At 33.4% G+C, this 12,804-nt stretch overlaps 1 protein-coding gene across 6 annotated transcripts in view; it reads left to right on the top strand.

The window, feature by feature from the left end:
• The window catches only part of LOC125664628 (serine-protein kinase ATM-like), a 408,026-nt gene that overhangs the window by 164,746 nt on the left and 230,476 nt on the right, over positions 1–12,804 (top strand). For all 6 annotated transcript variants that reach the window (XR_008800024.1, XM_048897448.2, XM_048897449.2 and 3 more), the window contains exon 22: positions 3,356–3,516. Coding sequence is in view for 5 of the 6 variants with exons in the window: in XM_048897448.2 (XP_048753405.2) it covers positions 3,356–3,516 (161 nt within the window). In the remaining variant the exon portion in view is untranslated. The remainder of the gene's footprint in view (positions 1–3,355; positions 3,517–12,804) is intronic.

Here is a 12,804-nt window from a genome sequence, read left to right as displayed (position 1 = left end):
CAACAAAAAAGTTAGACTGATTCCAAAGTTAGTGTACATATTTTATAATGCACGTGCATGCGCATGCACACGCGTGCAGACAAAATAACTATAATTTTTCATATCTACAAATGATATACTATCATCTTATTTAGGTTTCATATCAATTCCTTTAATATTCTGATTTTCTATTTTTTGTACCAAAATTGCAATGCACGTGCATACGCGTGCATGCACGTGCAGACAAAATGACTATCGTCTTGCACATGTACAAACGCTATACTATCATCCTGGAAAGTTTCATATTGATCCCTTTTGTAGTTTCTGGGAACACTACCGGAGAAAAAAGTACCGGAGAAAAAGAATAATAATAATAACTAGACACTCATTACTAGTAATGAGTAGGTCTTCCGTTTGAACACTTCCGGTACACAGCTTTCTGTTCTTACGAGAATCATTCAAATATATCAGAGAATGTGCTTTTTCAAGACATGAAAGGTGTGTTAATGAAGTTTTCACCCATTTCTCGTAACTTCCGGTGACGGCCGGAAGTAATATTCAGATGTCTTTTCCCATAAACCACAGCGACTCTCTATTGTCTATATTCCCTGAAAGTTTCACGTCTCTATTTGAAAGAGTTCTCAAGAAAAAGAAGCAGACTAAAGAAAGAAAAAGTAGTGGCTTACTACGGACCGGAAGTGAATTTTGAAAAATAAAATTGTCTTAACTCTAGATGTTGATACTGTTCTTAAGATATTTGAAAATCATATCAAACACTTGAAATATAAACGAGATTTATGGGGGACACAAAGACGAAAGGAATAAGAGTATTTTATCGAGAAACCGGAAGTAGCCGTTTTGACTACCGACGGGGTCAACATTCTTTGAATACTTTGAAAGAGACTTAATAAACTAGTGTAGGTTTCAATTTAAAAGAAAAAGTTTGAAATTAGTGATTCTTTCAATCAATTTCGGTTACGACCGGAAGTGATAATGAAAAACAAATTAATGTGCATGCACTATACAATCGAGAGATCTATAATACCTGAAAGTTTCATTTGTTCCTCTTTAGTCGTTTTTGAGATTACCCCCAGACAAAATGATTTTTTGAAAAATGGAAATCGGACATATCTTAAGAACGGAAGTAGATTTTGTAAAAATGAAAGATCGTGTCTAAGGGTACTAAAATTCTCTATGATATTCATAATTGGCAAGAAAATCCATTGAGCCATCTCTGAGAAATCGTGTTGAAAAAAATTTGAATATAGTAAATTTTTCAACCACTTCCTGTTGAAACCGGAAGTGACGTACACTCATATACAAAATATGTTTAAGATGGACTATAGCTAAACTATAGCCCCTGCAAATTTCAAGTGTATATATTTACTCGTTCCGGAGATATCAGGGAAACAAAGTCTGAATTTGTCCACACCATATCTAACGACCGGAAGTGAATTTTACAAAAATATTTAATGTTACTCTAGACATTTATAGTGACTAAAATATATGTAAAACTCAACTCATTAACTTGTTTCATGACCGAGATTTATGGCACTGAAAAATGAGAGAATGAATAGTCTTTCTTTGATATAACCGGAAGTTGGAGATTCAACTTCCGGTGGGGTCAACATTTTTTGAGAATTAGAAAGAGACCTAGTAAACCGATATAGATTTCAATTTGAAAGAAAAAAGTTTGACGACCGGAAGTGACGGCCGACATTCTTAATCCCCTACTGCACGCCTACAAAGTGAGATCTATTAACTCTGAAAATTTGGTGACTCTATCTTTTACCGTTTCTGAGAAAAACGCTGGACAAGATCTCTTCTAAAAAGACGGAAATTGGACATATCTTGCGACCGGAAGTAAATTTTGAAAAATGAATAAAACTCGAGGTACCATCGTTCTCCATAATCTGTGAAAGTTTCATGAAAATCCATCCAACCGTCTCGGAGACGAAAGGGAAAAATAAAAAAATAAAAAAATAATAATAATAAACAGTACAATCACTAGAAGGTCTTCCATTGGTAACGGAAGACCTTAATAATAATAAGAAACGTAGTAAAAACAATATGTTCCCAAACTTTGTTTGGGGAACATTAATATCAAATACCTCTTAGTAATTCGTTGTTTTACGCTCCTTCAGCCTTAAAACTAGACAGTTGCGTATGAGTTAATACATACATGTTGGGATTCCCCTGACGCGCGTGGGTCTATTTATAGACGTCTATTATGGGATGATTTATATACGTACCCACTATATTTACTTTCTAAATAATATTCGCACTGTTTTCTTTTACATGCAGATGTTTTCAAGCATGTAATTAAGTAAAAGTTAATAACTTTATAAAGTAATTAATCTGCTTTAAAGTAATTATGTACAAAAATAATACATGAACATCGGGTCATACAGCTTTAAGAATGCCTGGGATGATTAAAGAGGAAATTCATAAATGTTTCCATGACTACTAAATTTCACATAGGAAATAAATCGAATGTAGGACAGAAAGTCACAGGACAAAAAGTCACAGACAAAAAGTCACGGACAAAATAACCATGGACAATAAGTCACAATAAGAAATTTTATGAAAGTAGAACAAAAAGTCACAGTTTATAAGAAAATAAAAAGTATTGATTTTTATAAATATTTGAAAACATATCTGTTCTTTTTGTAAAGTTTAAGAAAATATATATATGCAAAATTTATATTTTCTATGAGATTTTGATAATTATAAAATTGTTATTCCTTTTATCATATTTATTGTAAAATATTGTTTTGATTTTTAAAAAGAGATTTTTTTTATTGAGATAAAATAAAAATAAGCTTTATGATCATTTGGTTTAGTATACTACATATTAATGATTGTCAAAACAAAATCTGATGGTGGAATTATGGTTGGCTTGGATCGATCCTTTCACTCCAGATTATTGTCAAAACAAGAAGTAAGTGAACTGTCATATATTAATTGCTATATAAACAAGTTAATGATTTTTCCTTTCTTATTATCTAATAATGAACTTCTAATAATGAACCAAAACTGCTAAATGTGGCAAAACAAACACCAATAAGAATGATGACATGTATTCCCTTCTACCTCCCATCCACTGTAAGAAATGTCTGCTGTCTGTACAACAGCTTTAGTGAGCATTTTTGTGACTTTTTGTCCAGTGACGTTTTGTCCTCTGACTTTTTATCATATCTAATCAAAAGTCATCATTGTGACTTTTTGTGTTGTGACTTTTTGTCCTACGGATTTTGTGACTTTTTGTCCTGTGACTTTCTGTCCGTATACCAATAAATCATACTATAATGGATAAATATTTCTAAAAACACTTTTGAATAAAAGATTGTGCTAATACATGTAGCTGTTATGACAGATTTTGCAGAAATTGGCGAAAGTTCAAGGCTATGAAAGTGGGGGTAGTTATGTAAAGACTTATCTACCCTATATGATCCACCAGTGGCTGTGTGTGCAGTACAGTATGGAGGAATTCCCATTCCAAGTGGCCTTCTGTCATTCAAAAGAAAACTTCTACAGGTGTGTGTAAAATTATTAGCTCATGCAAGATTTTCTGATCAAAATTTGTCTGTTGTTTGTTCATCATTTGTAACCTTTGCACATTTTTACACCATATAGCAATCGCACAGCCTCACCTGCCAATTCTTTAATCAACTGCAGTTGACTTCCTGTCAATGCTTCTGCCAAAAAAGTAGTTGCTTTTACAGAAGAAATAAAATGCATGACATGACAATATTGATGCAAACCACAAAGAATTAATTCATATAAATGTAGAAATCTTAAATTATTTTTGTCCGTGAACGACATCATCTTTCACTATATACAGTGAAACTTCTCCATACCAGCCCCTCAGAAAACTGGTTCTCCCTGAATATCGGCCGATTTTCAAAATCCCGGCAGAAATCTTAACATTTCCTTACAAAGAAAGTCTTACAAAACCGACCACCCATGAAAACCGGACATCGGCCACTTTTTAAAGTACATTTGTTAACAAACATGTGTAATTTACCCTTATAATACTGGCCACTTTATGAAGACAAGAAGGGTGATCAAGATCAGTCAGGTGTGCTAATTGACTGACAGAAGGGTCAGGTGGGAATTACCAACCAGAGGTGTGAAAAACACAAGTGGACTCTTTAATTTCTATTGTTTACCTGTGCTGTCAAGGGTGTTAATTGACACACCCTAGTCCAAGTGACCCTTCCAAATTCTGTACAAAATGTAAAAACCTGTTAGGAATATATTGAATGAATACAGTATCAAAACCCCATATTGTTGCACCATACTATCACATGGATATAAGCCATAGTTAATAAAGAACCCATGACTGTTAATGATAATCATTAAAAGATAACTTAATTTTCTTGATTTCCATAGACTTAAAATTCTTAAGAAATATTCAAATAACAATTTCATATTTACTACTGTACTTTTCAAAAACGTCAAAACAAAGTTAATGATATAAGCAAACAGAGTTTTTATAGGTAAGAGGAATTCCAATATGCCTCTGTGTTTTCTTTATGCATCAGAATCCTGTTATAGATTTTCAGTTTAAAATTAGATGATTGCAGTGAGAATATTTCTTATTAATTACATGTGTATAATTACCTGTACATGTAGGTACAAGCAGACTAATTTGATCTCCGCTGATAATTGATCATAGATCACCAGAAGAAAGGGAACAGTACCTACTTTGTGAATGTCGAGATAAAATGTCTCTCAATGCTAAATTCTCGGTTAACCCGGCCACCCCTCCAAACCGGCCATTTTTTTTTCGGTCCGAGAGCCGGCCGGTAGAGAAGTTTCACTGTATATATGAAACACACCTTGGGCATTGTTGTGGATGAATATATTGGCCATTGTAGGTTACGGAAGTGGCCGAGTTGTTACTAGTGAAGACCACTGACAGAAGGCGCGAAAGTAAATACGTATTGATATCAGCAGTTATTCAAATTACGAAAAGTTTGAGAAATAAGAAAAATCATTCATGAAAGTTTTGTTAGCAATTATCTGAAAGATATGAAAATTTGCAAAAAGTAGTTAAATATTATTCGGTTTCAATATCAATGCGGACTAGATTTCCTGATTCACGTGATGTCCGAGATAGCATGGGTTTGGGGGAAGAAAACTTGTGGAGTGGATCAAAGAGGTGATTGTAATCAGTTTGAACCTTCTCTACCACACATCTGTGAAAAAAAAAAACCCCAAATAAAATGCATAGTGATATAGAGTAGAATTACATCAACTTGATTTATTCCTTGAGTGTAGCATTGAAAAGATATTGGAGACTGACTAAATTTTCCACGGACAGTATGCGAGTCAATTAAAGGACACATCTCGTGTTTTCAAAGTATACAGAATTATATGCATTTTGTCTTCCTTATGCTTATAGAAATTAATTGTAATAGTTCGTTCACTGAAGTATTGCGATAATTAGCCACAATACGGACTTAAATCTAAGCCCCGATTTCAAAAAACCTAGTTAATTAGATAGGTAGTCACGTGGTACAGTGACATCATATGCGACCTTCGTCGATCAACTTGTTGTAAAAGTAGTGTTAGATATTTTTAAAAACTCGGGTTTTAGGGGCCTAAGGACAAATTAAATGATATTCCTCAAAATTCTTTCATATAGTGTATACTTCCATAAAATGGTCATGATGTCTTCTTAAAAAGCTTTACTTATGTATAATACATATGTAAATACATTATAGTTTACGATAACGTTGTGCCATTTTGACGTTACTTTATGCGACGTCATGAACAAGAAAGCTATGTCATGAACTCGATATGAAAATAATCCAATTTATGTTGCCATATGCTTAAAGTTTTATTAAACAAATGTGCACTATGATTTTTATTTTGAAAGTTTAATTGATTTTTTCCGAAAGTTTTAATCAATTGTAGATGATCCGATGCAGCGGATGGTGTGAATTGAAGGACGATTAGTGTAATTGTATCTAAGAATTGTAGAGCAACCCATATATATTCATTCAATTTTAACTTTGTATTTACATTTGCATTGTTTTAATCTAAATTAAATGAATATCATATATGTACGTAGCGCATGGTTACCTTAAGTTATTCTTGTGTATATATGTACACTTCGTTCTTCTTTTTTTTTTTTCGAGCGCACTAAATATGTTTTCAGCGAAGGAACATGCACTAACCAATGTTACCTTGGATTGTAGTAAAAAGAACACGAAATTCATTCAGAAGATATGTGAAAAGAAATATTATAAAATGAACTTGAATTTTTTTTTAAAATTCAACACACGACAATGGGACCGAATGTGAACCTAATAGGATGTGATAAGATTTACAAACAATGTGATAAGTTCTACACAAGATTTGACACTGACACCATGAAAAATCTAACAAAAAGTAATCTTGTCGGTATTATATTCAATGTTTTAGCATATACACTTGCATTTATTTCCACTCATTATTTGAAGAAAAATATACAGGCTCCTGACAATTATCTTTATATAAAAAATCTTTCAATGCATTAGTATTTACGCAAAGGAAAAAAGTTTGAATCATGAATCGTATTCATTGTCTCAAACCACGTCCGAAGTCCGCATGGGAGAGGATCTTATATTTTGACACCCCCCCCCTACCTTTTGCTACATGCCAATTTAGTCAGAGACATCATGAAAATAACCTTGGTTTCCCTGTCTAATAAATTATTCAACAATTCCTTTTTGGCCAGTTTCTAATGATGGATGAAGCAGAGGCTGTCTATTAACAGTACCAAAGTCAATCACTATGACAGCGCATCAGCATATATAATGCCGTCAGTCAAAGGAATTTATATTTTCCAGCAATTGTCAAAATAATGAAAGGTGTAAGATCTAATCAGTTTTTGACACTAAGTTTTTTCACTATACTAGTGAAAAGGACTACTAGAATCTATAATTTACTAGTCCTGCTGATTTGTGACTAGTCCGGCTGCTGAAAGTATACGGCCGATTCGTGATGCGACAAGGGGAAGAATGTGGGAGGGGCTTGTCCCCTCTTAAAGAGGGTGGGGGTGCGGGGAAAAAATTCAAAATCTAGGTGCAAATTGTTCATTTGAGACAAATAAATGAAAATTTGATGACCAAATCTAGCCTCTTTTTTACTGAATCAAACCATCATATTTATGCTTGAACATCATGAAGAATACGTCGATGTGTAGCATAGTACCGTATTTTGTCGAATATGATATGCACTTTTTTTCAAGGATTTTTGGTGTGAGAAAGGGGCGCACATTGTTTACCAATTATAGTTTTTTTTTTCAGGTGAAAATCGGAGACATATCGTATGCTTGTTCATGTTGTTCACCTAATCGATCTCAAGAAAATTACTACAGAATGTAAAATTGTAGAAAATGTTATACTTAACAATATGCAAATAATTGAATTATTATAAAACAGCCAATTAAGTTTCATTCGATCTTAAATTCATATTAGATATTCATCATTGTGCAAAAGTGCCACGATATCATCAGACCGTGACCATGACCGGCACATGTTTTTCGAAGCCATTGTTGTGTGCGAAAATTTAAGCATGAAACGATTAGAGTAGTAGATGATCTGTTGACATTGATTGCAAATGCAGTCAAGAGTCGGTCGTTTCTACTAAAAAATGTTTTCTTAAGAAATGTTTTTTATCTATTTTTTTATTTATTTTTTTATATACATGTAATGATCGGGGTTCACCAGGTTTTGTCTTGGAACACATAATACAAAGTATATTTTATCTTTTAGCTTATTTAGATATCTAGATACTACATCGTTCATCTATCAACTACCCACATTCACTCTTATAGCAGGGTAGATGCGAATATTCCATTACCATATATATCATGAAGTAACCTCTCCTAAATGGGTTCGACAACTTTGTAATATAAATGACAGATCGATGAAATTGGAATTGTTTTGATAGGATACATGCATGTCATAAAAATACAGGTACTGCAGCATGTAAATTATGAAAAATATATTGTAATGAATTGATTTTCAAATTTCAAGTCTATATATATAAAGCCTGTATGTTTGACTTGCTACTAATTCAATTTTTGCGGGGAAGATATGTATCATGAGTGGTTTTTTTTTATTCAGATGGACAATCATTAGATGTGTCGACATTCTGCTTAATACAATATTAGAATAGCATTTGAAATTACATATGCAACATACCCAATAAGTTATAATTAGCCTACATGTACGTTAAAATATTATGACTGGCAAGGCATATTTAGACATGTATTTAGATACGCATTGTAGCCGCCACAGTATATGCACACCAATTTAGAGAGATAATTCATATCATAAACTATCTATGATAAAAAAGAATATGTGATTGAACTTTGCCATGTGTTACATTAATATTGCGTTGATATCATTGCGTATCTATATCAAACATAAAACGTTTAAAATTGGAATCGGAAATATCTGTGTCGAAGATTCCAATTCTCTTATTACACACTATCTTCTTCAATGCTGTCTTATAAAATCTAATATGCTGTACATATGGATATTATTTATTCATTAAACTTGTATATATGAACACCATCAATGTTGAAATTTGTATTAGAGATGAATGCGGGAAATGGTTAAACGTTAAATTTAATAGTCTGCTCAATTATCAACCAAGTCGAAATTTTGCTCATTAATGACTTTCAACATGATTAATTTGTACACAAAACATCTCTGTGGTTGTTGCATGTGCTCGATCTTAAAAGCCGGGAGTAACCTAGAAAATTTTACACCCCTACAACAATTAAGCATATATGGCAAGAGGGCAGGGCTTAGCAGTGTTATCAGAATAAGCAGCAATCTGATGCTTGACTCTACACGTGCTCTGTAGCAGACGATATTTTGAACAGGGAGACTGGCATGATTTATCAAAATAAACTAAAGTTTTCCCGCATTTTTCTACCACTCTGCTCGATCTGTGAGGCACTGAAAGGCTATGTTTTTACTTTAACAAAACTTTACCCTAGGAACTACAAAATGAATTCATCATTGTTTTATCCATGTCTTTTAAAACATGTAGTTTTTTTTAAATATAATATACACAAATATTGGTATATATGATATACTAATACTTATGATTTTCCTCTTGGTACCTTTCAATTATGAGAAGAATTTGGGGGGAAATTGTAACTGTGCAATGGAGGACATGTGCATTGAAGGGTTATTAAGAAACATTTTGTCCATTATGATATTTGGAGACCTACTATCTGTGATTGTCTCTTTTGGCATTGTAATGTTCACATGTAAGAGTCCAGATTGAGAGTAATTTTAGAGTGATGGTTGATCAATTGGACATTTGTCATCATTGGTGAGAGACAATTAATGGGAGTTACACAACTGGCCTAGGAGATTGTTGCTTAATCAGACAAACATCATGCTTGACATTATTCGAGAAAAGGTACCAGCAATCCTGCAAAACTCTGAAACAGTGATCAGACTGAACAGTCCTAATGAGTTATTTTCATAAAGTTAACCAATTTTTTTAATGGAATGTGATTATATATAATTAAAAAATAAAATTTGGATTTATACCAATGATATATGAGTAAGTACTTTTTTTCCACATTATACAGTGATTTGATTACATGTTGCCTTTGGTGCAATCCCACTTATCTAGAACTAGACAAGCATGCTCCTGCAATATGTGAGTCAACATCCGGTGTAAACAATAACAAAAGATAATCACACCCACAAACTGCCAATCTCTAGTTTGAAATACAAATTTAGCCTAGCTGCTTCAGATTTTTGAGGCCAAAATTAAAACTTCATGAGAATTTATATCTAAAATAGATATGGCCAATATATGCACAGTTATGAGGGGAACAAGCATACCTATTTTAAAAGTTCAGTACAACTGCTTAATCTTTATTTTTGCAAAATAAGTGCTGCAATCTGAATGTGACCAGAAAATTCATATATTCCACCATTTTCCCCGATTGGCTGCTTTTATACCCAATTGCCGGCCTTTAAAAATGGTTTCAAAGGCATAAAAACGGCTAATTTCGGCGATTTCGGTAAATCATGTCAATCGGAGATAAGGAAAATGACGTCACAGAACATATTACGTCACTAATTTCCACATGTATCATCAGGGTCAATGCCCTAGTGCATAATCATAATGATTAAACTAAGTGAAACCACATTTTAAATTTATCTTAATTTTGTGGCGAAATTTGTACCTTGCTCTTTATTTACCATGGATGAGATTTATTTCGATGTTGACAAATTTTCCGAGTCTTATATCTTTTAGCCACCAGACCATACCAATAGCGACCCAAATGTAGCGAGGAAAGCGAGTATGATATCTGCATAAATTTGCAAGTAAATAATGTTTACATGGGATCACTGTCTAAACACTATTTGGTAATGCCATTTCTGTAAACAACTGTAATTAGCGTTGTTGCTTTTCTAAAATAAACAGTGCAATTATTATTAAATTTATTTTTGGAGAAGTTAGATAGGCCTAAAGTATGATACGATTATGTACCATTGACAACTAGGCCTACTGTCACGGGTGCATTTCGAAAAGAAAAAAAAATAATAATAATGAAAATGATCAAACTTATTGTGAAAATCACAATACTTTTAAATTATTTTATTCAATCAATTTTATTAATCATTATTTTTTGTTTCTACACATTGTTACTTAGGAAATGGGAGCGCGGCGTGCTGTTGTTGTAAACACGTACACGTTCCTTAAAAAAATGAAAGCATTATAATTCAATTCAAAGTTGGGAAATATCATATTTTATTATTTATAATTGAAAGTTCAATTATCTTTTATCTTTAAATTTCTTTTTTAAAACTACTAGTTGGTAGACACTGCTAGCAAAGTTCTACCTATATGTTGTTACAAGATGAAGGTCAGTTGGTGCGAGTGTGTATTGAATTTGAGAGAAGAACGGAAAGCATATGCCATTGGCCTATATGTAATAGTGCGTAGCTTCGATAGAACCGTTTTCTCACAGTTCATCTACGTCTTTGTCCAAGTGCTTGTTTCAAAAAGTACAGGGACAAATTCTACAGGTTTTTTTTAAGGCAAAGTCGTTGTGCCGACAAAAAATATTCACGGCTTGTCCCTCATACCTTCCTTCGAAAATTGAAAAAAAACCAGTCCAAATCCTCTCTACTGATAGCAAGTACACCCTTAAACGGCACAAAACACCCTAATGCAGTGTTATTTACAAGCCGTTAATGTGATAATTGTTTGTTTGTCAATTAAATCTAATCTGTTTATGAAATGGCTAACAACTGTTTTCAAATCTTCTCGCTCGAGGTCGCATATGACGTCACAGATAATGTCGCGTAAAATATCGAAGAAAATATGCATATCGCAAGATTTGAATTTCATCGCTTTCAAACTCGAAAACTACGCACGAAATGAATTAATTTTACTGAAAAAATTAAAAAGTTTAAAAACATGCGATGTGTCCTTTAACTCCTAACATTGATAATGTGACAAGCTTAAATCATACAGAGACAAAAGCTAGAGAGTCCCAAATTAGAATAACAAAATGCAGAGTGAGCTGTCAGAGTCAATTATGTGCAGGTGTTTTAATCTATCAAATAATGTTTCTGAACATTCAGGAATTTGATTGAACTTTAACTATTATAGATGTTAATGTAAATTTACTCTTAACACATTCCTCTTGATACAAAACTCGCAAAAAAAGAACTAATATGTGTGAGTGTGTGTGGTTTTGATAGACAGTTAAATAAAATCCCGCCCATTTGTTTTCTAATTGATATTATGCATTGCACCTTTAGAAAAGTAAATAAGAAAGATAGAGATTAGCAGATTAATGCTTAACACTAGCCTAGCTGTCAATCACCTGACCTGGGTATCTGTGTGCTTTCAGGCGTAAAATGATTTCCCATTTCACACCACTCTGCATTTGCACTAAGGAGAGAATGGACTACTTTTGCACGAATTTTACATGCTTCCTTTCCAAGCATTCTTACGTCTCAAATGTAATTGTTGCATCATTCGAGGACACATAAAAATGGCAAGAATATAGATAGATAGATAGATAAATAGATCATTCGTGATTTCATCCTTTACAGTCAAAACATTTGATGTCACAATGCACAACTGAGCGCGGACTATTTTATCGCAGGCCCTCGCGGACGGTCTGAGAACTAGGTTTTGAAGTAAATTTCAATTCACTTTGGTTTGAACTTATTTTATATAATATACAGAAGATTTTTAAACAATTTACGAGATCCTTATCTGAGGATAATTGATAACAATTCAGGCTCGTTGAATCAGGAGTGGGTGGGGGACCTGTCCCCCATTTTTACCTTACCTGAGCTGAAAGTCTGATCGTCTTTTGTCTGTTGTCCGTATGTCCGTAAACTTTTCATATATTCATCTTTTCTAGAACCATTGGGTGAATTTTGATCAAATTTCATACAAATCATCCTCGAGTGAAGGGGATTGAAGTTTGTTCAAATGAAGGGTCATGTCCCCTTCAAAGGAGAGATAATTGCAAAAATAGGGTGGAGCCAATTAAAAATCTTCTCAAGAACCACTGGGCCAGAAAAGTTGAAATTTACAAGAAAGCTTCCTGACATAGTGCAGAATCAAGTTTGTTCAAATCATGCCCCCCACCCCCGGGGGTAGGATGAGGCCACAGTAGGGGATCAAAGTTTTACATGCAAATGTATAGAGAAAAATCTTTTAAAATCTTCTTCTCAAGAATAACTGGGCTAGGAAAGTACAAATTTACATGAAAGCTTCCTGACATAGTGCAGATTCAAGTTTGTTAAAATGCATGGCCACCGG

This window comes from Ostrea edulis, chromosome 1 (assembly GCF_947568905.1).
Source record: "Ostrea edulis chromosome 1, xbOstEdul1.1, whole genome shotgun sequence".
NCBI classification, from domain to species: Eukaryota; Metazoa; Mollusca; class Bivalvia; order Ostreida; family Ostreidae; genus Ostrea; species Ostrea edulis.
Note: the sequence above shows the minus strand (reverse complement) of the source record. Positions and strands in the feature narration are given on the sequence as shown.